Raw genomic sequence first — 23,874 nt, forward strand, 5'->3', positions numbered from 1 at the left:
GCAGCCCATTCCAATGGGCAATCACTCTCTCTGGGTAGAATTTCCCCACCTCCAGCCTAAACCTCCCCTGGCACAGCCTGAGACTGTGTCCTCTTGTTCTGGTGCTGGCTGCCTGGGAGAAGAGACCAACCTCTGCCTGTCTACAACCTCCCTTCAGGTAGTTGTAGAGAGCAATAAGGTCACCCCTGAGTCTCCTCTTCTCCAGGCTAAGCAACCCCAGCTCCCTCAGCCTCTCCTCACAGGGCTGTGTTCCAAGCCCCTCCCCAGCTTCGTTGCCCTTCTCTGGACACCTTCCAGCAAGTCAACCTCCTTCCTAAACTGAGGGGCCCAGAACTGGACACAGGACTCAAGGTGTGGCCTAACCAGTGCAGTGTACAGGGGCAGAATGACCTCCCTGCTCCTGCTGGCCACACTGTTCCTGATGCAGGCCAGGATGCCATTGGCCCTCTTGGCTGCCTGGGCACACTGCTGGCTCATGTTCAGCCTACCATCAACCAGCACCCCCAGGTCCCTCTCTGCCTGGCTGCTCTCAGCCACTCTGACCCCAGCCTGTAGCACTGCCTGGGGTTGTTGTGGCCAGTGTGCAGAACCTGGCACTTGGATGAACTCTTAGAAAGTAGTTATTTTTCCCCTTGCTTTCCTCCATTTCCATCCATTCAAGTTTGATCATGGTTGGACTCAATGATCCTAAACGCTTTCTAAATGATTCTGTACCTTATTTCCTGTGAAGAGAAGCCTACTCTAGTAAAGCTAGGGAACAGATATTTTTGGCCCCATGTCTACAGAACAAAAGTTCTGAATGTAGGAGATGCATGCAGGTTAAATGCAAAATATCTGGACTTAAAAAGAAATAAAACCCCCAACCAGACAAGCTGTCCTCAACACAGTGTGCAAAGCACTTCGTATTGGTACGATCCAAAGATGCTGTCAGAGCACAGAAGTCGGTGCCTGAGGAAATACCGCAGTGAATTCGAGCAAGGGCAGTCATGCAGCAGCAGAGCTGTGACATCTAGTGGCAGCGGTATGTGCTTAGTGACCCACTTCGGCTGCCTGCAAAAGAGCTGGAACTAACTATCTGCCTGCTGCTCACCTGTAGCTTTAGTGGCACAAATGCAGTGGTGCTTCTGTTGGTGTCTGTGTTTAAACAGGTGTATAAAAATATGCACACATATCGAGGGTCTTCAGATACTTTCCTTTACCCATGGTAAAAACCCAACAGCAAACAAAAAACACCAGAAAAAGGAAGCTTTTATGATATACAAACAATGCAAAAGCTTTTCCAAGCCTTTAATACCAGAGATAAAGATGTCTACTTTATATATTAACGCTACCATTGTTCTAACACAACCTATTAAGTGCCCTGTTCTGGAGTAATTTGCTGTAACTGTGACAGAATGCTTGCAAAACAGCTCTTCCCCAAAAGATCATCCTGTGTGCCAGTCACTTACAGCCAGGACCGTGCCACACAAATGTTTTACAGTCAGGGGCTCAAGCAACAGAAAAATCACTCTAATCTCTCCAAAAACTCCCCAGAGGGATTCTAAAGGACACTACAGAATTTTAAGGTGGGTTTTTCACCAATAGACAGCGACAAGACAATCTATGCCAACTCCTCTAGCGAGGAGAGCAAAAAGTTTAGCACTACTTTTCCTAGCTTCCAGGCACTGCCCCTCTAGTACCACATCACAGATAAAGCAACCCTGGAATTAAGAGTTTGTTTGCATACTGGAGAAGTGATTATTCTTCTCCAGATACTCTCTTCTGACTGCAATGCAGATCCCATTCAAACCCTTGCTGCCAAAACCATACGCTTTGTTTTCCCTTCTGACTCCCACAATTGTGCTTCTGAAAAGGAGAAGGAATCACCCATGGCATCACTTCAGGTCTAGAAGATGTTGCTTTGTGACTGTTGTGTGTGCAAATTATCATTGCAATGAAATTTAGCAGCTGCAAACGTTCTTAAACTGTACCTAAGTATGGTAGGTCCTGCAGAGAGCAAGGTGGTTAATCAACAGTCTACCATGTGACACAAAATAAATAACAGTTTAAGAAAACTAAGCAAAACCAACCAAAAATACTCCTGTACACGATGTAGTACCTTTTGGTTAAAGCTTCTTAGCAAAAATAGAGTAATATCCTTTAAGCATTCCAGTTACAGATGGTTCAAGATTAAAATTTCAAGGTTTCCCCATCATGAAAAAAATATTGCATTTTCCCAGAGGTGCAGCAGAAAATGTCTCTCTCTGAGCAAGGTTTCAGGCTCTAAAAATAGATAGACAGCAAGTACAAATTCAAATGAAATCTTACAAAAATATAGTACAGTACTGAGGGGGTAAGGTTGTTGTGCATTACGGACTTGACATTCGTTCTCCTGGAGGAAAAGCAAACCTAGAGAGCCCACTGTATATCACTGAGCTCAGCTGGGTCCCCAAGGCCTCCATCAGCCTCCAGGTAATTCATAAGAGCTGTCATAGCAGTGTCTTCATTTTCACAGATGGCATCAAAGTCCAGATGAGAATTACCACCTACAACACGATGAAAACATTCATGTAAGCTGTATAAAGCATGGCAAATACAGAGTTGTTCAATTGTTTCAGATGGAAAGACCTTCAAGATGGAGCCCAACCATTATCTCATTCTACCAGCTCTGGTGCTGAAGTATGTCGCTCAGCACCACAATTCTCTGCCTCTTTTCAACACCTCTAGGGATGGGATGCCTGCTCCAGGGTTTGACAACCCTTTCAGGGAAGAATTTTCTTCCAATCTAACAGCAAACCTTTATTATTAGAATAAACCTTTATTAGAATAAACCAAACCAGGTTGGAAGAGACCTTCAAGATCATTGTGTCCAACCCATCAACCAATCCAACCCACCCAAACAGCTAACCCATGGCACCAAGCACCCCATCAAGTCTCCTCCTGAACACCTTCAATGACGGCGACTCCACCACCTCCCCTGGTGCAACCTGAGGCCGTTTCCTCTCATTCTTGTTACTAGGGAGAAGAAACCAACCCCCATCTTACTACAGCCTCCATTCAGGGAGTTGTATAGTAGAGAGGGAGAAGGCTTCCCCTCAGCCTCCTCTTCTCCAGACTAAACAAGCCCAGTTCCCTCAGCCTCATAAAACCTGTTCTCCAGAACCTTCATCAGCTTTGCTGCCCTTCTCTGGACCTGCTCCAGCACCTCAATGTCTTCCTTGTAACAACAGATCAAAACTGAACCCAGTACTCAAAGTGAGGCTCATCAGTGCTGAGTCCAGGGGGACAATCACTTTCCTGGTGCTGCTGGGCACACTATTCCTGATACAGGTGAGGATGCATACAGAGCAGCGTAGTGCAAGTCATACAGAAACACCCACACAGACTTCTCCATGTCTCATGGTGACATGTTTTAGCTTATGGTAACTTCCAAATCATATTTGTTTTCAAGCAGCACCTTTCTTTCCTTGGAAGGCAAGGTAAATGTTTATATTTCAATGCTAATCTAATCACACAATAGAAATAATAGCAGACACAGTTCTAAGCACATACATGATTTGATTTAAGAAGCAAGCTTCAATCTTGCCAACCTATTGGACTACCTTCAACTGCTAGCTAACAACTCTTGTATCCTTCCAGAGTTCATGGCACCACAGCAGAAAACTGCTTTCTGCCTCACTGGGAAACAACCACGTCCCTCAATTCTCATCTGAGATGCTTTACTGGTTGGGTGTTTCTCAAACCCTTATTTAAAGGGTGAGCTTTTTATATCTGTAGTGGGTGTTGGTTTTTTTCTGATGGGTTGGGTTTTTGGTTGTTGTTGATGTTGTGATGGTGGTGGGGTTTTTATTTAATTGATATAAAAGGCTCATAGCTAAACTGGAATAAAGCTGTAGTAACTGAAACAAAAGAGGAAGACAGGAAATCTTCCAAGAGCTAAGGACAGGATAAGCATAAAGATTGCTTTAATGGCACTTTGCCTTCTGTGTTGAAGAAATACAATGGCACTCTCCTCTTGCAGGGCCAGGGAATCTTAAATCCTGACAAAGTGCTGTCTCAGTGCAGCCTGGAGTGAGGCAAAAACCAACATCTTCTTTCAGCTTGCAGTTAAGAAAGAGATAAAAGTGCTAAAAGGACAATTGTTCACAAAGTACAACCAGCTCCTTTACACTGTCCTGAAGTACTCTTCCTTACCCCCCTCTCTATTCTGGAGAGTGAACTAACAAGCACCTAATTAAAATTGGGGCATGCAAGAATGCAAGAGTAAATGTGTCTCCACAACTACCTGAAGGGACACTGTGGAGAGGTTGGTGCTGGTCTCTTCTCACAGGTAATTAGTGATAAGAGGGAATAGCCTCAAGCTGCAAATGAGTAGGTTTAGGCTGGACATTAGGAAAAAATGTTTCACAGCAGGAGTGGTCAGGCACTGGAATGTGCTGCCCAGGGAGGTGGTGGAGTCACCCTGGCTGTGTTTAAAGGTCATTTGGATGTGGTGCTTGGGAATATGGTTTAGGGGTGACCCTTGTAGAGTAGGGTTAATGGCTGGACTTGGGAATCCTGAGGGTCTTTTCCAAGCTGAATGTTTCTGTGTTCTCCTGTGCAACCTGCTCTGGCTGGAGGATTGGACTAGAGCATCTCCAGAGACCCCTTCCAACCTCTGTCATTCCATGGTTCTGTTACAGGACATGAGTTTTGTCATGGGATTAAATCACTGATTCAATTTTGCTTTTTGCCTTCCCATGAGAACACATCTGCTTTAGACCTCTCCTCTTCAGGCAGGCAAGACAGATCTGACTACAATTTATACATAGCTATAAAGTGGAGCACTAAAAAATGACACCATTTATCAGGAATGTCTTCCCCTGCAACCCTCAAAATACCCACATGAGGAGAAAAACCAAACCAAACCACAACTTACTGAGGAGAGGCTCATTACTGGGAAATGGAATAGCACCCTGGGTTTGTTCTGAAGTCTCTAGACCTTCTGTTTCCAAAGGGCATAATTGAATCAAATCTTTATTTGGCACCTGAAAGAGCAGCAGTAGTAAAAGGGACAGAATTCAATTCTCAGTTTAGTCAGAATTATTCTCTTACAGAAACATTATGCATTGCTGTCAAAGGCTTAAGGACTAAACAGAGTAAATCAAAACCATGATTCAGCAGGCAGATCTACTGCACTTAGAAATGATTCATTTTGTAAGTTCACATGGCATTGCACCTGGCTTAAATAAAGCTGTTACTGAACACATCTGTCACAGTAATGGTATCTGCTTTACTGAGGGCCTCTTAAGGGTTCAGCAAAGAAATCTAGCACAACAAATTGTACTGGCATAGACTTTCCCTGTCTAGTACCATAAACTCCCAGTGACATCATGTTTGTCCATGTTGACACACTCTAGCTAAAGGGTACAAAGCCCCTCAAAGCTCTCGTGTTCTATATGCATTCTGAACAGATCTCTTTTCTATTCCTTTGCATCTTGTTAGCATAATGATGATTAAAAAACCCATCTAAGTAGTTTTGAATTCCGTTTTGCACTTCACAAAAAGGAGGTTAGCAACACTACAGACTGAAGTCACAGTAACCCAAACGTTTTTTACCTCCTGTTTGTTTCCTGTTGCCTGATTCGTGCACATTCTACCAGGGAATTAATAAAGCTGAAGTGCTTTAACAAAGCATTTTAGCAACAAATGGGCTACCAAATCACATTATAAAGCAAGAAGCAAAACCTCCCATTAATACAGCTGTGTTACCCTTAGGATGAGATGCTGCATGATTTAGAGCTCAATATACACAAGTCAACCATCTCTTACAGAGAGTGACCTGAAATAAGGCAGGGGAGAACTGATCCTAAAAAAAGGCAGGAACATCAAACTGTCCTAGTTTAGAGCAGGAGAGATTGCTCTATTGCTCCAAAGGGGGCAAAAGAATAACTCTCACACAAATGGACTGGAGAGTAATGGAAAGTTCAAACGGACTTGTACAGGCAGTGAGCTACTCACATTGCTGCAGTTTACAGTTAAAGCTGGAGAAGGTGATTTTCTCAAGAGATGTGATGGACTTAACTCCCCAGATGGTGAAGAATGCAACCTAAAACAGTATATGTTTAATTGATTTACTGAGTCACATCAATCACAGTCTGGTAAACAGCCCATGTTGCAGAACCCACCAGGCCCCTCTCACATCATGTGCCAGCTAATCTGAGGCGATGTCTTAGTTCTCCTGCTGCAAGCTCTCACACTAGATAAAGCAGCAGAGATCAATAAGGACCATGGGTCATAATCACTTCAGCACACTTTCATTTTCCTGTTGAATCACCAAACAATGTCAGGTTTCAGAATTAAGCACACTGAGACAAATGGCTGCGTTTCAAATACATGCAGAAGACACACAAGGTAAGGAAGCTCTGCTAAACGTTGCAGGGGGAAGCACACGTCCTTCTAGTGCTCCCTATGCTGTTATTTTACCTGTCTTTCCCATGAGTTCATAAAACTCCACTTAAAAATAAGGACTCCTTGTTTATTACTGGAATTCTCTGAGATGCTCTTCCTCCCTCACCAAACATGCCAGATATGAAACTTAGTGAAAATACCATAACCAGGGTCCTCTGGACAGCTCATTCTCATATCCCCCTACTCTTCCCAACTCCCAAAGGACAAGGCTACAGAAGAACTAAGCCACTCTGGATGCTTTTCAACACTGCCTCAGATCGAAATTGTGATAAGGAATTGAAGGAAAGGTAGAAGATGGGTGAATAAATGACCTATCTTCAGGAAATGGAGTGATTTGCATGGAATATAAAGTTCCCTACATCCCAATATCCAATGCACCACTTGAGAAGCAGTGCTGCCAAGTCTAGAAGCAGGGGCAGAAGCTCCACTTTGAACAGGTTTGTGGAAACTGCATGCCCAGAACAAAACCATTTATCAAGACCAGTGATGTGCCCTGCCACACACAAGACTAACATCAGGGTGTAACTGGTATCTCATGATGCCACTGGCTGAACCTTTTATGCATATAACAATAAAAATGAAACTTCAAGAATCCTCACACAAGTATGTATAACTCTCCCATACCTTTACTTAAAAGCACAATGAATGATGTCAAGTGGTTATTACCTTTGCAATTCTAATATTTCATTTGCAATTTCAGTTCCTATACTTCCAGCACCAAGAACTGTTCCAGAGGACATTCCAGGTACACTTACTAAAGGCTGCTTTACAGCATCTAATAGTTAAAAACAAAACAAAATCAGGCTTTAAGTTTGTAGCAGTTTCATTACACAGCAAGGGAAAAAACATCAGCTCAAGGATTCATTTTAAAGCAGGTTTTCCCCCCTCTATCTCCTATTTTCAGAGCTGAAATTCCTTGGACCACTTAACTCGGAGGGGAGAATGTTGGAAGTCCCATTGGAAATATGTAGTCAAGGGGATAATACATTTGTGAAGATTGCTGATTTCCAGTAGTGAAATCAGCTTTCATCATTACCACCTACAGTCTCTCCTACAGACAACACAAAACACATCAGGAAAAAGAAATAATCCTTGGTTTTGTTCCAACTGAATTATTCAAAAGGAAAATTTCAAAGGCAAAACAAGAAAAACTTGATAGCAAGATTATAAACCATGTAGAAATCACAATCTGATTGTGATGAGCTGAAAAATATTACCAAAATACAGCTCAGTATCAGTATGACCCTGTATGCTAGGGGGGAACTCCTAGAGAGCAATTGCCTTGCTTCAGAAAACCAGGCAACACAGGAGAATCCTACCTACAGCAGAGGCTGCTGCAAGGGAAATAGTATCACAGTATCAGTCAGGGTTGGAAGGGACCACAAGGATCAGCCAGTTCCAACCCCCCTGCCATGGGCAGGGACACCCCACACTAGATCAGCCTGGCCACAGCCTCAGCCAGCCTGGCCTTAAACACCTCCAGGGACAGGGCCCCAACCACCCCCCTGGACAACCCATTCCAGGGCTTCACCACTCTCATGGGGAAGAACTTCCTCCTCACCTCCAGCCTGAATCTCCCCACCTCCAGCTTCATTCCATTCCCCCTAGTCCTATCACTCCCTGAGATCCTGAGCAGTCCCTCCCCAGCCTTCCTGTAGCCCCCTTCAGATACTGGAAGGCCACAATGAGGTCACCTGGGAGCCTTCTCTCCTCCAGACTGAACAGCCCCAACTCCTTCAGTCTGCCCTCACAGGAGAGGTGCTCCAGCCCTCTGCTCATCCTCCTGGCCCTTCTCTGGACACCTTCCAGCACCTCCAGATCCCTCTCGCAATAGGGGCTCCAGAACTGGACACAGTACTCCAGGTGGGGTCTCACCAGGGCTGAGTAGAGGGGGAGAATCACCTCCCTCGACCTACTGGCCACACTTCTCCTGATGCAGCCCAGGATCTGGCTGGCTTTGCGGGCTGCAAGTGCACACTGAGATGCTATAAGCCCTTCTGATTACAGTTGTGCTGATTATGAGTTACAGTGCTGTAACTAGAAACTGCCACCAGAATTAGCTTCAAAAACAAAGTAACCCAAGTTAGGAGCAGATGTTGGTCAGTTAGAGGGCAGAAGGGCTCTGCAGAGGGACCTCAACAGACTGGACAGACGGTCCATGGCATTTAACAAGTCCAAGTGCCAGGTGCTGCACTTTGGCCACAACAACCCCATGCAGAGCTACAGGCTGGGGTCAGAGTGGCTGAGAGCTGCCAAACAGAGAGGGACCTGGGGGTGCTGATTGATAGCTGCCTAAACATGAGCCAGCAGTGTGCCCAGGTGGCCAAGAGGGCCAATGGCATCCTGGCCTGCATTAGGAATAGTGTGGCCAGCAGGAGCAGGGAAGTCATTGTGCCCCTGGACTCTGCATTGGTTAGGCCACACCTTGAGTTCTGTGTCCAGTTCTGGGCCCCTCAGTTTAGGAAGGACATTGAGAGACTTGAAGGTGTCCAGAGAAGGGCAACAAGGCTGGGGAGAGGCCTTGAGCACAGCCCTGTGAGGAGAGGCTGAGGGAGCTGGGGTTGTTTAGCCTGGAGAAGAGGAGGCTCAGGGGAGACCTCATTGCTCTCTACAACTACCTGAAGGGAGGTTGTAGCCAGGAGGAGGTTGGTCTCTTCTCCCAGGCAACCAGCACCAGAACAAGAGGACACAGTCTCAAGCTGTGCCAGGGGAGGTTTAGGCTGGAGGTCAGGAGGAAGTTCTTCACAGAGGGAGTGATTGCCCATTGGAATGTGCTGCCTGGGGAGGTGGTGGAGTCCCCATCCCTGGAGGTGTTCAAGAGGGGATTGGATGTGGCACTTGGTGCCATGGTCTAGTCATGAGGTCTGTGGTGACAGGTTGGACTCAATGATCCTGGAGGTCTCTTCCAACCTTGGTGACACTGTGGTTCTGATACTAATCCTTTCATTGCACAACAATCCAGAGTGAAAAAAATCCCTGGACTGAATAAAGCTAAAACCGTAGTGATTGATCAGGAGATGCACCTATGGTAACTCAAGAAGAAACACTTACCTTCTGCAGGCTGGGAGCTGTAGAGGGCCTGTGCTTCAGCTGACTCATTATGACCTCTGACATTCAAATAGATTTTAAGAAACAGAAACACCAAAAAAGTCAGCAGTTTTTTCAAAAGGCAAACCCAGCAAACTTGTGTTTGACTTCCACAAACAGCAGGAGCTAACATCCTCAAAGCAGTACATCCATGCCAATGCTCAGTCCTTTGTAGTCTTTGTGGAGCACTGGGTGAAATACTAATTTCTACTTATTCTCCAAATGAAAAAGAAAGGCCAATAGAGTGGTCTGTGTTCCAGAGAACAAAGCTTCCATTTTTACTGCTAGGAGGGAGACCAGACACAACTGCTACAAGGACAGGTCAGTGGCTATCTTTCGCCAGCAGCTGCTGCCTACCTTGCCTCCCCCAGACAGCTGCAGATGCCTGGGTCTCCAGGGGAGGGAAAAGTGGCCTTTGCTGTTGGGCAGCTATAGCTGCTGCCTGACTGTTCTTCTCTGTCTACTTGAGGAAAAAGGACATGGGTACAATAGGTGGGTGATGTTGACTTAAGAGATGAACCAGGTATAGAATGGGGTAAAGGGCCCCCCTGACAGCTTGGGTTCAAGAGAGATAAAATCCCCTTCATTCCCCCTCTCAAAACCCCAGTCACTATCACAGATCCTTGGCATCACTGGAACAATCAGAGTTACAGCTCCATTGTAAGGATGGAGAAAAGAAAAGTGATCAAAAAGAAGAAAAGAAGAATTAAATACACATTTGCTGTCTCACAAGCTCCTCCCCTGCAGTCAGTTTGGAGAGCATCTTTTTGTCCTGCCATGCACTTCTACCATCTACCAGCTACGCGTCTCCATGGTCTGACAGATGGTAGGCTGGGCAGCACACAAAATAAGGTCAGCTGGCACATGCTGCCTTGGAAAGCTCAGAAGGAAAAGCAGAGCTAACTTCACATTTCCATTTATTCATATCTACTTTTCTTAAAAGATCCTCTCCTCCTTCCTTCAATAAGAGCCTCTTTCACATCTTTTTTTCCCCCCTAGTAAGAAATAGCAGAGTTTTGAGAGCCAAAGCCTCCCCCAAGAAAATAACAGGCAAACAACAACAAAAAAGGTTTTTCAGCTTACTCAACCCCTTTTTGTGCAGTGCTGATACTTTCTAGTCTTGTCCTCTTTCTTAAATAGGTTGCTGCCTGTTAATGCTGACTGTAATTCAGACAAAAATAACATGGGTGTGTATAAGAGTTACTTACAATACCACAGTGTTGTTTGACACAATGTATTCCAGTTCTTTGGTCCACGGATTCATGAAACTAAACCACTGGCTCTTTAGTGTAATGAAAGTCCCATCTTTTGCTCTAAATTTGTAGGAATCTGTAAAGACTTTTTCTTTATTCTGCAACACTGGAGGAGAAAGGAAAGTTGCAATCACTGTATTTATACTTAAAAAAATAAAGCTCAAAAAAAATTCATCTGTTTCATAGCATCATAAAACTAAAATGGTTTTGATGGCCAAAAATACAAATTCAGTCATAGTATCACAGTATCAGTCAGGGTTGGAAGGGACCACAAGGATCACCTAGTTCCAACCCCCTGCCATGGGCAGGGACACCCCACACTAGATCAGCCTGGCCAGAGCCTCATCCAGCCTGGGCTTAAACACCTCCAGGGACAGGGCCCCAACCACCTCCCTGGACAACCCATTCCAGGGCTTCACCACTCTCATGATGACGAACCTCCTCCTCAGATCCAGCCTGAATCTCCCCACCTCCAGCTTCATTCCATTCCACCTAGTCCTATCACTCCCTGAGATCCTGAGCAGTCCCTCCCCAGCCCTCCTGTAGCCCCCTTCAGATCCTGGAAGGCCACAATGAGGTCACCTGGGAGCCTTCTCTTCTGCAGACTGAACAGCCCCAACTCCTCAATGACAGACAGGACCTCTATTAAACATCAGACTATAGCTTCAGCGGTGTTTTAAATCTTGAATGAAACCCCCAGTACTAAGTTTCTGCAAACCACAAGTAGGGAGACTCCTGACTTGGTGAACTTTCCTAATCAGAGTCTTCAAGGATATGATTAGGCACATTTGCTCTTCAGGATTCCTTCCTCATGAGACTCCTCGCAGAGGGTTGAAAGAAGCATTAACATTATTCCCTTGCAATTAAAGCACTGTGCTAGGATCCAAGATAACAGAAGTTTCCCCCTGCTTCTGTTCAAGCACCCTGTGGGCCTGCCTTGCTGCAGATGCACAAACCAGACTAAACAACCTTAGCACTGGTTATTTTCTCTCTGCTGCTATTTCTATTGGCAGTGCTATCACACAGCAGTTACACATAGTTGTAAGCAGTCTAGGAGGAGCAATTATTTTGTACCTTCTTTATGTTTTTCAGCTAGATGAGTGTGATCATCTTGATGGCAGTACTCGTAACACGAAGTTCCTAGAAGCTCTTGTGGCAGATACCCTAAAATTGCTGTTGCACTGTTAGAAATAAGAACATGAACTACAGCGGATTCAAACACTTGCAAAGCTCTTTTGATTCACTACCCAACAAAGCAGAGAATTACTAAAGAAAGAGATGCTTGTGTTCAGAGTTGAGAAAAAAGACACAGCATTAGTACAGCTCTAAACCAACTGGCAGTGTCTGCTGCACCCTTGCAGTGAATGGTAGCTCAGAGGAAAAACAACAGTGTTTGACTGTGCAAACCACACATAGGTGCAAGATACTTGTTATCATTAGGCACTGCCACTAGCCAGTCTGGGCACTGGTCACACATAAGGAGTCATTAAAAAAATACATCTCTGACATTGACTTTTGCTCTGCCACTCTAAGGAACAGGCTTAAACTCACTTGTAGGTGAAAGACAAGACAACCCAAAGCAATAAAATACCTTGGGTGACCACAAAGACATTTTAAAATACAAAGTGCTAACTTGTCTCTGTTTTGGAAAACTGCAGAAAAGTAGGAACTTAGCTTTTCCTTCTAATGAAACCATTTGGTATCTCATTTAGATGATAGCAAATTTGATCCACATGCTAAGATTTTAAGAAGTACTTGAACATGTCCAGAGAAGGGCAACAAGGCTGGGGAGAGGCCTTGAGCACAGCCCTGTGAGGACAGGCTGAGGGAGCTGGGGTTGCTTAGCCTGGAGAAGAGGAGGCTCGGGGGAGACCTCATTGCTCTCTACAACTACCTGAAAGGTGGTTGTAGCCAGGAAGGCAACCAGCACCAGAACAAGAGGACACAGTCTCAAGCTGCACCAGGGGAAGTTTAGGCTGGAGGTGAGGAGAAAGTTCTTCACTGAGAGAGTCATTGGTCATTGGGATGTGCTGCCCAGGGAGGTGGTGGAGTCCCCATCCCTGGAGGTGTTCAAGAGGGGATTGGATGTGGCACTTGGTGCCATGGTCTAGTCATGAGGTCTGTGGTGACAGGTTGGACTCGATGATCTTCCAACCTTGGTGATACTGTGATGCTATTGTTTTGGTTAAATGTTTATCACTTATGTCATATGCATTAGCATCTAACTGGAGATGTTTCTTTAGGAGTAAGCATACGAGTGAATAGAATGGAATGGAATAGACCAGGTTGGAAGAGACCTTCAAGATCATCGTGTCCAACCCACCTAAACAACTAACCCATGGCACCAAGCACCCCATCAAGTCTCCTCCTGAACACCTCCAGTGATGGTGACTCCACCACCTCCACAGGCAGCACATTCCAATGGGCAATCACTCTCTCTGTATAGAACTTCCTCCTAACCTCCAGCCTAAACCTCCCCTGGCACAGCCTGAGACTGTGTCCTCTTGTTCTGGTGCTGGCTGCCTGGGAGAAGAGACCAACCTCAGCCTGTCTACAACCTCCCTTCAGGTAGTTGTAGAGAGCAATAAGGTCACCCCTGAGCCTCCTCTTCTCCAGGCTAAGCAACCCCAGCTCCCTCAGCCTCTCCTCACAGGGTGCATTTTATGGCAGGTTTTCATCTTGCTGGCTCAGCTTTTCCTCCTGAACAATACACTTCACTCTTGCACATCACATGCAAAAAATAATGGATTCTGAATGAATTGCCACTCCCAGCATACAGCCCCTGGGAGATGTAACCTGCTGGAGAAGTGGCAGTTCTGACAGAAGGCATTAGGAAATGTAAGTAGTGGTGTCATTTGTGTGTTCTCTTCATTAAAGAACAAAAGGCTTACCGCTGATCTACATAAACAAATTTTCCATCCATGGCAAACCGTGTAACAAATTCTGTTGCTTTGACTTTTATCTCTCCACTCTTTTGTGGAACAATGTAAGGGTGTAACCTCCCAATTGCAACAAGACAGTTAAAGTTACTACTGTCCTTTTCTACATCATTTTCCTCTTCTACTCCCACCTCATTAGGAGGCCAGTTCTTCATATACCCAGTGCAGTGAATGGTACAGTATTTTCTGTGATCTAATAAAAAGAAATGAAATAAGCAGCAGTTAAAGTTCAAAGAGTAAACTGAACGACCTGTTCGCCATGAGACCAGCAACAAGATTCTCCTGCTTACCCACAGCACCTCTACAAGGCTGCCCATCACTTTACAGGGTGTTTATCAATTCATGCTGTCTTACTTAATGTTGGCTTACCTGGGAGAGCACTTCTAACCCTATGTAAATACAAAGTAAATCAACAGTCCAGTAACCCACAGATCATTGTATGGTTGCATATGTGTTAGAAATTAAACTGGAGATGCACTCTGTATTTTCTAAATCCATTCACTTGCAAACACAATAATCTTAACGTGTGCTTACGCTACAACTGCTAGGAAAATCAGTTGAGAGGACAACCCAAGACAAGCCAGCTCGGGTTTTTTCCCATCTGAGGTCTGTGAATTTCTCACACAAATCTTCTTCATTACACACTGCCATTTATTCCAACAGCTGGTAGTCTTTTTGATGTCTATATAATATGCAAACACCCCCACAAGCATCAAGGCACAGGGATGACACTGCTGTTACTATGCCTCTTTCAAAGAACTGCTTAAGTACTCTTGTTATCTGTGTTCTGAACAAATTATGCCTTATAGGATTTGACAGTCCAGCAACTGCACAAAACATGTATCAGCTCTGTAGAATGAAAAGAATATGTAACCTGTTGTGACTTTGTCAGTTTCTGAGACTGTTCAGGTGCCTTCCTTCAACACTGCTTTCCTAAGTTAAATCCTTATCTCACTACGTTATTTGGGACCTCAAGGAAGACTGAATTCTATTTCCTCACAATTCATAACTTTTTAAAGTATTTCCTGGTTTATGGCATCTCTCAACAATAACAGATTAAACTTAAGTTTAATGATGATTTTTTTTCTGGGGTCAGTTTCAACACACATCTGGAAAAAAAGTAAATCAATGTTCAGGTATTAAAACAGAAGCTGGAGATGACATTTTTAGAAGATCCATTAACTGAGGACATGAAAAGAGTGGAGTGCTGCACAGGCACAGCAAAATATTAACTATATTAAAATGAGAGGGAAAAATAACTGGTAAGTTTCTATTGAAAAAGGAAATCAAAATCCATATGTTTAAGCACACTGGAGTTTTAAAAAAGGCCTGCTTGCCTTTTCCCCCCTTTCAAAACAGTGGATTGTGCAGGTCTTATTCACACTGCTACCTGCACAGCATTTGCACATCATTTATGTATGCCTTATCAAAAGTTTTGGTCTTTTGACCTGCTCCACTTCTTTCAAAACTATCTGTGAGGCTTCTAAAAGTTTTACTCCAATAAATGATGCACTCCTGAAACAGTCCCTGTAACTCAGGTGGGCTCCTACCTCCCTTTTTCCCAGGAGTGAGCATAAAAAGTACAGTTTAGACTGTTTCCCAACATGTGTCTCCAGGACATATTTATACTTGCTCTACTGCTACTTTGTGAAGGCAGTGATAGCTACATGGGTCACGGTACTGACTCAGAACTTAAAATACATCAAGTTTCAAACCAGAAAGCCCCCAGGCCATCTCCACCATTTGAATACCTTTCTTCTTTGGGTTGGGCAAGCACTCCTTTTCTTCTTTGACCATGCTCCTACTACATTTTATCCGACAGAAGAAGGAACGTCGAGCGCCAGAATTCAGTCGAGCTGGTCCAGCTTGAAAATCTGTGTGTACTTGCAAGCCAGCTTACAAAAATGTAGTGAAGTAGTTAAAAGAATCAAAATTCCAGTAATAAAACTTCAGAATGCAAGGCCTTTTCTTCATTTTATTTTTTGCTTACTGTTTAGTTGCCTGAATTGTGTCTAATAACTTAAACAGGGCAAAGGCAACAGGACTGCCACACAGATCCCAAAGCTACAAAGAGCTACCAAACTACTTTGGAAACTTTTCCTGGTAGTTTGAACAGCTATTTTAACAAATGTACTTTATAAAGCTTTCAAATCCTATTGGGTACAAGAAAGAACTGCAAAGATCCTTATAGAACCAGCTAGGGAACAGTCGTGAGCTGCACAGCACACAATGCTCTCCGTCTTAGCACCAACTGTAAACAAAAGGCGATTCGGTTAGGTTAGGATGGACACTTAGCACTTTCAGAGAAGAGAGGGATTCTTGATACTGAAGTATTTTATCCCATGTTCGACTACATCAGGTCTTTTGTACTCACAAGACCTATCAAATACAAGAAAAACAAGTAGTATGCCTGGTAGGAAGAATGTCAGACCACATCTTGGTAAATGTAAAACAATGCAAATTGCAGCAATTCTTAGTATCTAAGGTAGAGTCTTTTCTTTTCTGGGCTAGCTTTTAAACTCTAAGTGCACTTTAAGCAGATGAGAAGCATTCTAATGTTTGGTTCAAAAAGTTATGCCTCAAGTGCAAACACACATGAGAACTTGAGTATGTCCTGCATAATAACTACATTTAGAATAGAATTAGAATAGAATTAACCAGGCTGGAAGAGACCTTTGAGATCATTGAGTCCAACCTATCATCCAATACTATCTAATCAACTAAACCATGGCACCAAGCACCCCATCCAGTCTCTTCCTAAACACCTCCAGTGATGGTGATTCCACCACCTCCCTGGGCAGCCCATTTCAATGGCCAATCACTCTTTCTATGAAGAACTTCGTCCTCACATCCAGCCTAAACCTTCCCTGGTGCATCTTGATGCACAAATGCACATACTGCCCAACAATGAGTTCAATATGTTGACAAAAGGATCTAATTTCCCACTCTGAATCATTCATCCTATTGGAAAGGAGCAGTAAGAGTCTACCTATCTTCACCTCATGTGATTATGCAATTCTACCCATTTTCCAGGCTCCCCTGCATCACAGACTGATTTGCATCACTGACCATCTGCATTGCTCAAAGCCTCAACATCTCAAATCCTTACCCAGTCTCTCAGTCTATATATCACACCAGCTATTGTGGTCAGTATGCATTACCCCACTTACCATATTACAGCAGTGTGATTCTGATCATTTAATAACATCTGTTTAAAAACAAAACCAAAACCACCCACATTCAAATCTAACTTACTTTTCCCATCGATGAGCTTCTCCCTAGGAGAGATATCTGAAGAAGAAAGTTGCTCCTTCACTTTTGCAACATCCTTTGGATGCAAGTAATCAAACAGACTTTGTCCAATTAAACTGGCCTGTTTAAAAACAAACAAACAAACAATGAACAGAAAACCCCAAAGAAGTAAGAACCACATCATTTCAGAACAGCACACCACACATTACTTGTCAGAAAAACAACTTTCTATGGCTCTTAAAAAATAGCAGTTTTAGTTGGATATTAAAAAAGGTTCCTGCAAACCCATGTTCTGTTGATGTACAGAACATGAGCCCTGACCCTAGCCCAAGAAGGTCGTGCACAAAGTAACTCTACTCGCATGTTACTGGGGGGAGGAGGAGGTTAGAGTAAGGAAATCGAAATGTTCAGAATACCTAATGACTCTGAGCTCCAATTTGTTTCCACTAAATGGCACCCCTAAGCCATGGGGCTGCCTAGAAGCAGCTCACTTCTGCAGTCCTTACTAGGGCATTTTTACAGCAATCTGTTTAGCTGGGACTCATTCAGTCTGCTGATTCAGAGCAACTGGCCTGCTGCACTGCTGTAGGCAGGACTACCTTTGAAACAGGAAAGAGCTCTTCGAGAAGTGCTTAGCTTCACCACAGCAGGTCACAAGAGCATGTTGAAAGCAGCTATTTTGACAAGCAGTATTGTAGATTCAAATTCCACCTCATTGTAGACCCAGGCCACTTGCTATGTGATCACAGCACTTTTCCAGTAAGCCAGAGTCAGTAATGGGTTTAATGAAAAGCTTGTAAGGAAGCAGCATAAACATGCAGCCTCTCTCACCTGCCTGGTCCCCTCCTAACCCTAAAGCAGATGGAAAAAACCTGAGTGCCACTGAGAAAGGCCAATAATGGCTGTAACAAATGGATTAGGCTGCAAGATGGGATTCATAACCCAGAATGATTCCCAAATAAGCTCACAAATTCATAGGTTAAGTCAGTCATGTTCTCTGAAACTCTTTGGCTGGAATAGTGGAGATCGAGAAGTCTGGAAGTAGGTATGTGTGATGATGTGAGGGACTCCCAAAGGTGTTACTTAGTCCTTCAGTAAATTCAGTGTAGAAGTTTTTATGCTTGAGCATAACATAATACATGTCATATATATTAACAAAATATAAGATATCATAAGATTATTTCAAATGTTGTATGTAAAGATAGGTTGGGGTTTTTTAATTACCCTTCTGTTTATGAAGAAAACAAACTAAGCACAAATGGCTCCAAAGTTAGAGAAGTAGACAGATGGAAGCACTGGACTGGATTCAGTTCTTGGAACAGAAGTCATAGATTCATGACCAAGTTATCATGTCTCATTCGTGGCAATTGTCCATGATGTCAAATGTCAAAGAAAGGTGCTTCCATTTTCTCTCTCTCTCTTACTCTGAAGGCTAAGCTAACTCACACTGTATCTCAGCTCCCTTCAAATGAAGGGCATGTACATGGATAGTTACTGTGGGTGAGGTGTATGCATGTAGCGCATCTGAGAGTAAAAGGAAACCTTTAAGTAATTTCCATTGCTGAACTACCAATTTATACTGTCCTAAAAAGAAACACCACCCAAAAATCACTTCACCATTTAAAAAGAAGCTATCATGGAGAGAGAAATTAGAACATCTTCAAATGATCTCTTCCTCTTAGACCAACAATTTTCTTAGGCACAGCTAACTGAAGTCTGGTGTAATTACTCAGGTCAATGCAAATACTCTGTACCAGGATATTCAGCCTCACTCTGAAGGAGATTAAGTCAAAGAAAAACCAAGAAATAATAGGCAAAGACTATCTTTTAGTAACATGGAATGTCAAAGTTTAAAAACTTAAGAGAATACAAAGCAGAAGCAAACCAAGAGACTCAGTTGTAACCACCTGATCATAGTTCAGTATTTTACAAACTGATTCCGAGACAAACAAAATTTTTCCTCTGTTGCATCCAACCACAAACAAGAATCCATCTGCAGCCTGAAAATATAAAGACACTAGCTTTAAAAACATATACATAAGATATACCATGAATATTGATGACTACAAGGAAGCACACATTTAAATCTGGGGTTGTTCTTTATGTAAATAAGCTACTAATCACACCAAAAAGCATTTAAGATTGCAAGGACCAAATCAGACCACCAGTTACAGAGAGCTAAACATAGCTTGGGGAAAAGAGATGGCAGCTACAACACAGCTTAACTTGGGACTACTCTTAAAGGTCTTGGCAAAGTCCCCTACTGCAGCAAAGAAAAACAGCTGCAAATAAGAGAGGGTAAAGGTGTGTGAGCACAGATGAAGTGCAAAGCCAAGGAGAAACACCTTCTTTCAGGTGTGTGTTTGGTTTTTTGTTGTTTTGGGGTTTGCATCTTTTTTTCAAGCAGATCTTTAAAAATTTGAATGAAGGACAGCAAAGAACTGCAGCTTTATTCATGAGTAAAGACAACTATTCTTGAGACTTGCATAGAACCAGAGAGTTTTTTCAACTGGAAAAGACCTTTAAGAGCATCAAGACCAACCATTACCTAGCTCTACCAAAACTGATGCTAAACCATGTCACTCAACACCACATCTCTGCCTCTTTCAAGCACCTACAGGGATGGGGATTCAACCGCCTCCCTGGGGTGCCTATTCCAGAGTTTGAGAACCCTTTCCGTGAAGAAGTTTCATCTAATAGCCAACCTAAACATCCCCTGACGCAAGTTGAGAGCATTTCCTCCCATCCTGTCACTTGTTACTAGGGAAAAAGAGACCAACACCCATCTCATTACAACTTCCTTTCTTGGAGTTGTAGAGGGCAAGAAGGTCTCCCTTCAGCCTCCTTTTCTCCTCACTGCTCCTCCCCTCAGCTGCTCCTCGCAAGACCTGCTCTCCAGATCCTTCGCCAGATTCACTGCCCTTCACTGGAAACATTCCAGCACCTCAAAGTTCTTCTTGTAGTGAGGGCCCCAAAACTGACCCATATAGGCATAAAATCATAGAATTGTTAGGGTTGGAAGGGACCTCAAGGGTCATCTAGTTCCAACCCCCCTGCCATGGGCAGGGACTCCTCATACTAGTGAGGGCACACCTTGACTCCTCTAGTGCTGAGTTCAGGCAATCATGTCCCAGGTCCTGCCGGTCACGCTATTCCCGATAGAGGCCAGGATGCTGTTAGCCTTTGTGGTCATCTGGACACCCTGCTGGCTCAGCATGCAGACTTTGATGTCACATTAAAAAAAAGTATTAAACCTGCAGATTGTACACAGATTTATTACAACTGCAGGGGCTGCTGTCTGCCACACTCACAAATCTTCTGCATCCCTTTATGAAAAAGCCTGTGGAGTGTACAGTTTAAAGCCCAGGACTTACCAAGTACATCAAAGCACTTGCTTGAAGGAAAAGATGGGAGAAAAGGCACTGTTCACATGAAAGCTCAAGTTGATGGCAAGCTTTAACAGGGGTATTACTTAACTGACTATTTCCTACCACTCACCCTCAGGATTAACTGTCGGAGCTCATCATCCTTTAAAAACGAAGGTTTATACCGGACCTCTGAGTAGGAGCTGGTTGAACCTGGAGAGCAGATCATTTGTAGACAACAATGTCAAAAGTTACATTGCAACTGACTTTGAACAGAAATATAATTGGTTTGTATTTTCTAAGTTTTCTTGGCAACCACAGCACCTGACTTTAAAAAGCAAATGATTTAAACATCCTAAAAGCATTTAAAACTAAACTCCTCCCCCTCTTCCTAAGCTTAGAGTGGCAATGAAGACTGGCCCAGAGAAAGATTTTCCTTGTCCTCTACTCAGGGAAAGCCAAGCAAACTTATCCTTAGATACCTTCAAGGTGCTGCTAGAGCAGCAGGATTATGAAAACTGAATCTCTGGAAATATTTTGTAGGCTTATTGCAGAATCTTTAATATTTGCTGAATCTGAGCAATTCCAAATTTATCAACTGTCTTTTGACAACAGCAAATGGCATCCTGGCCTGCATCAGGAATAGTGTGGCCAGCAGGAGCAGGGAGGTCATTCTGCCCCTGGACTCTGCACTGGTTAGGCCACACCTTGAGTCCTGTGTCCAGTTCTGGGCCCCTCAGTTCAGGAAGGACATTGAGAGACTTGAAGGTGTCCAGAGAAGGGCAACAAGGCTGGGGAGAGGCCTTGAGCACAGCCCTGTGAGGAGAGGCTGAGGGAGCTGGGGTTGTTTAGCCTGGAGAAGAGGAGGCTCAGGGGAGACCTCATTGCTCTCTACAACTACCTGAAGGGAGGTTGTAGCCAGGAAGGGATTGGTCTCTTCTCCCAGGCAACCAGCACCAGAACAAGAGGACACAGTCTCAAGCTGTGCCAGGGGAAGTTTAGGCTGGAGGTGAGGAGAAAGTTCTTCACTGAGAGTCATTGGTCATTGGAATGTGCTGCCCAGGGAGGTGGTGGAGTCCCCATCCCTGGAGGTGTTCAAGAGGGGATTGGATGTGGCACTTGGTGCCATGGTCTGGTCATGAGGTCTGTGGTGACAGGTTGGACTCGATCTTTGAGGTATCTTCCAGCTTTAGTGATACTGGCATGAACAATGCTTCATTGTATATCTAACAGTCCACAAACCACTCTGCTCTAGCTGATCAAGTCTCACTAAATAGACTCAGTACATTCATTGGTTTAGCACCCGTGGCAAGGACTTTAAAGTAATTTTTAGCCCTTACAAGCATTTTCACAGCTTTGCCATAGACATTTTTTGAGGTTGAACCTTCCAGCACATTCCAACAGTCACTGTAATTCTACATAGTGCCTTGGACTTTCTTAAAGCTTTTGAAGATACTTCTAACAACTGCTGGATAGAGGTCAGTTTGCATACCCTGTTGTTAAAATACAAATGTTTGAGCTGAAGATTTCTTCTAGATGCATCTTTAAACTGCAAGTGCAATTTGTGCCCTGATAACTTGTCACATTATTTCATTATGTCAAATGGGCCTCTAGAAAACCCTTCCACCCTGCATTATTCCATGATTTTATTACTTACACTCCTTTGACTGTGACTGTTGGGTTCTTACTAGAGACTGTTAGAATGTCTTGGAGGTTTTTTTTGCAAGGCAATCTTTTGATATTTGCTTACCAATTATTCTGAAACTTCACTGCCAAAACCCTGAAGTCTTGTGTGCTGCTGATGGGCCATGCAATATTCAACTTGTACAGTGATATATTTGAGGAGGGGAAAAAAAACACCTCTCCAAACCTAGCAACAGCCAAAGGAGAAGACAGAATATATTCTGGTTTGATTCCAACACTGAACCACTCACTGAGATCTAGGATTAATTTTGCTGCCTGACTAATTTTGATAACCATTTTTCTGGGTAGTCTAAAATGTCAAGGTGTTTAAGGCTTAATGTAATCAGAGTCCTCACCCATGCTTTGTCTTGCAACATTCCTTTTGACTGTTCTTGCAGGCAAAAAAAGGATTGAAAGATGACTACGTCTAATCATACTTCTGTCTTTAGTCTTATGAAGTTACGCTGTGGAAGCCTTCATCTGTTACTGGAGGGAAACTTCTGTGCTCCCTACCACTGCAACTACTTACATCAGTTTCTGCTTTTCCTCATCTCACACTGGACAAACCTCATCAGAAGTATTTGGTGGTTTACAAATGACTTGGCCATCACCTCACAGTATCAGTCAGGGTTGGAAGGGACCACAAGGATCATCCAGTTCCAACCCCCCTGCCATGGGCAGGGACACCCCACACTAGATCAGCCTGGCCAGAGCCTCAGCCAGCCTGGGCTTAAACACCTCCAGGGACAGGGCCCCAACCACCTCCCTAGACAACCCATTCCAGGGCTTCACCACTCTCATGGGGAAGAACTTCCTCCTCACCTCCAGCCTGAATCTCCCCACCTCCAGCTTCATTCCATTCCCCCTAGTCCTATCACTCCCTGAGATCCTGAGCAGTCCCTCCCCAGCCTTCCTGTAGGCCCCCTTCAGATACTGTAAGGCCACAATGAGGTCACCTCAGAGCCTTCTCTTCTCCAGACTGAACAGCCCCAACTCCTTCAGTCTGTCCTCACAGGAGAGGTGCTCCAGCCCTCTGCTCATCCCAGGTTTTGGTGGTGGTGGTGCTTTTGCTGTGGTTGGTTGGTTTTGAGGTTTTTTTAATAGTCTTACCATCATGTTACAAATTTTAAATTCAACAAATGAACATGAAACTCCAAAACAAGAGGTAAATTCAATCCTAACCACAGGAATAGAGTATGAAGACCATTTGCTTCACTATTAGCAGTCATAGAGCTAACATTAGTAGTTAGTTTGCTCTGTGATCTCTCACTATTAGGTCACATCAGAGGAGAGATCACAGAACACAGGATTTCATTTGGAGGCTGGAAAATAATGACACATGCTTGATAGTTGTAACTTGTTAGAAGAAACAAGGAGTGACTCCATTGCCATGCAAACACTTAGCAAATATCAGACACTGAAGGGTGGCTTTTTTCTTTTCCTGCTAACCGAAGCAAAAAGTCAAAGTGGAAGTTCTGGAAACTACAAACAGATTTAAATGAAGAACAAACTCAGAACTGAATTCAGCCAGGAAGTGCAAAATAAATAATCAATTCTTTGTTTAGCATCCAAGAAGATACACAATCTAATTGCTGACAGGATGAAGCCTTTCAGGTTCGTTTCCTAAACCCCACCTTTTAAGGATTTTAAGTGCTGCACAGCCATCCGTAACACTGTAAGCTTGTCCAGTTTTCGTGCCATGGGATTGCACTGAGGTATCATAGCAGACAACTCCTCTATCAGATTATTCATTTTGTCTCTTCTTCGCTTCTCTGTTTGACTGTGAGCCTCCCTGGGGGGGTGGAAAAAATACTAAGCAAAAGCACAGAACACAGGATCTTCCTCAGTAACACTCATCAGTTCAGT

The 23,874-nt window shown here is 43.8% G+C and overlaps 1 protein-coding gene across 2 annotated transcripts in view; it reads right to left on the reverse strand.

Moving 5' to 3' along the window:
• Window positions 1–2,284: 2,284 nt before the first annotated feature.
• BMAL2 (basic helix-loop-helix ARNT like 2) overlaps window positions 2,285–23,874 on the reverse strand; it is a 43,679-nt gene continuing 22,089 nt past the window's right edge. For both annotated transcript variants that reach the window (XM_068170880.1, XM_068170883.1), the window contains 13 exons: window positions 23,643–23,800; window positions 20,459–20,538; window positions 18,868–18,960; window positions 16,964–17,081; window positions 15,460–15,603; window positions 13,661–13,901; window positions 11,844–11,950; window positions 10,725–10,875; window positions 9,481–9,536; window positions 7,096–7,204; window positions 5,980–6,067; window positions 4,898–5,006; window positions 2,285–2,525 (listed from right to left, as the gene is read on the reverse strand). In XM_068170880.1, the coding sequence (XP_068026981.1) occupies window positions 2,389–2,525; window positions 4,898–5,006; window positions 5,980–6,067; window positions 7,096–7,204; window positions 9,481–9,536; window positions 10,725–10,875; window positions 11,844–11,950; window positions 13,661–13,901; window positions 15,460–15,603; window positions 16,964–17,081; window positions 18,868–18,960; window positions 20,459–20,538; window positions 23,643–23,800 (1,591 nt within the window). In that variant the 3' untranslated portion in view covers window positions 2,285–2,388. The remainder of the gene's footprint in view (window positions 2,526–4,897; window positions 5,007–5,979; window positions 6,068–7,095; window positions 7,205–9,480; window positions 9,537–10,724; window positions 10,876–11,843; window positions 11,951–13,660; window positions 13,902–15,459; window positions 15,604–16,963; window positions 17,082–18,867; window positions 18,961–20,458; window positions 20,539–23,642; window positions 23,801–23,874) is intronic.

The sequence above is a fragment of the Melanerpes formicivorus genome, unplaced genomic scaffold, assembly GCF_026170545.1.
Source record: "Melanerpes formicivorus ecotype bairdi unplaced genomic scaffold, bMelFor1.0.p_v2 SCAF_3, whole genome shotgun sequence".
Classification (NCBI taxonomy): domain Eukaryota; kingdom Metazoa; phylum Chordata; class Aves; order Piciformes; family Picidae; genus Melanerpes; species Melanerpes formicivorus.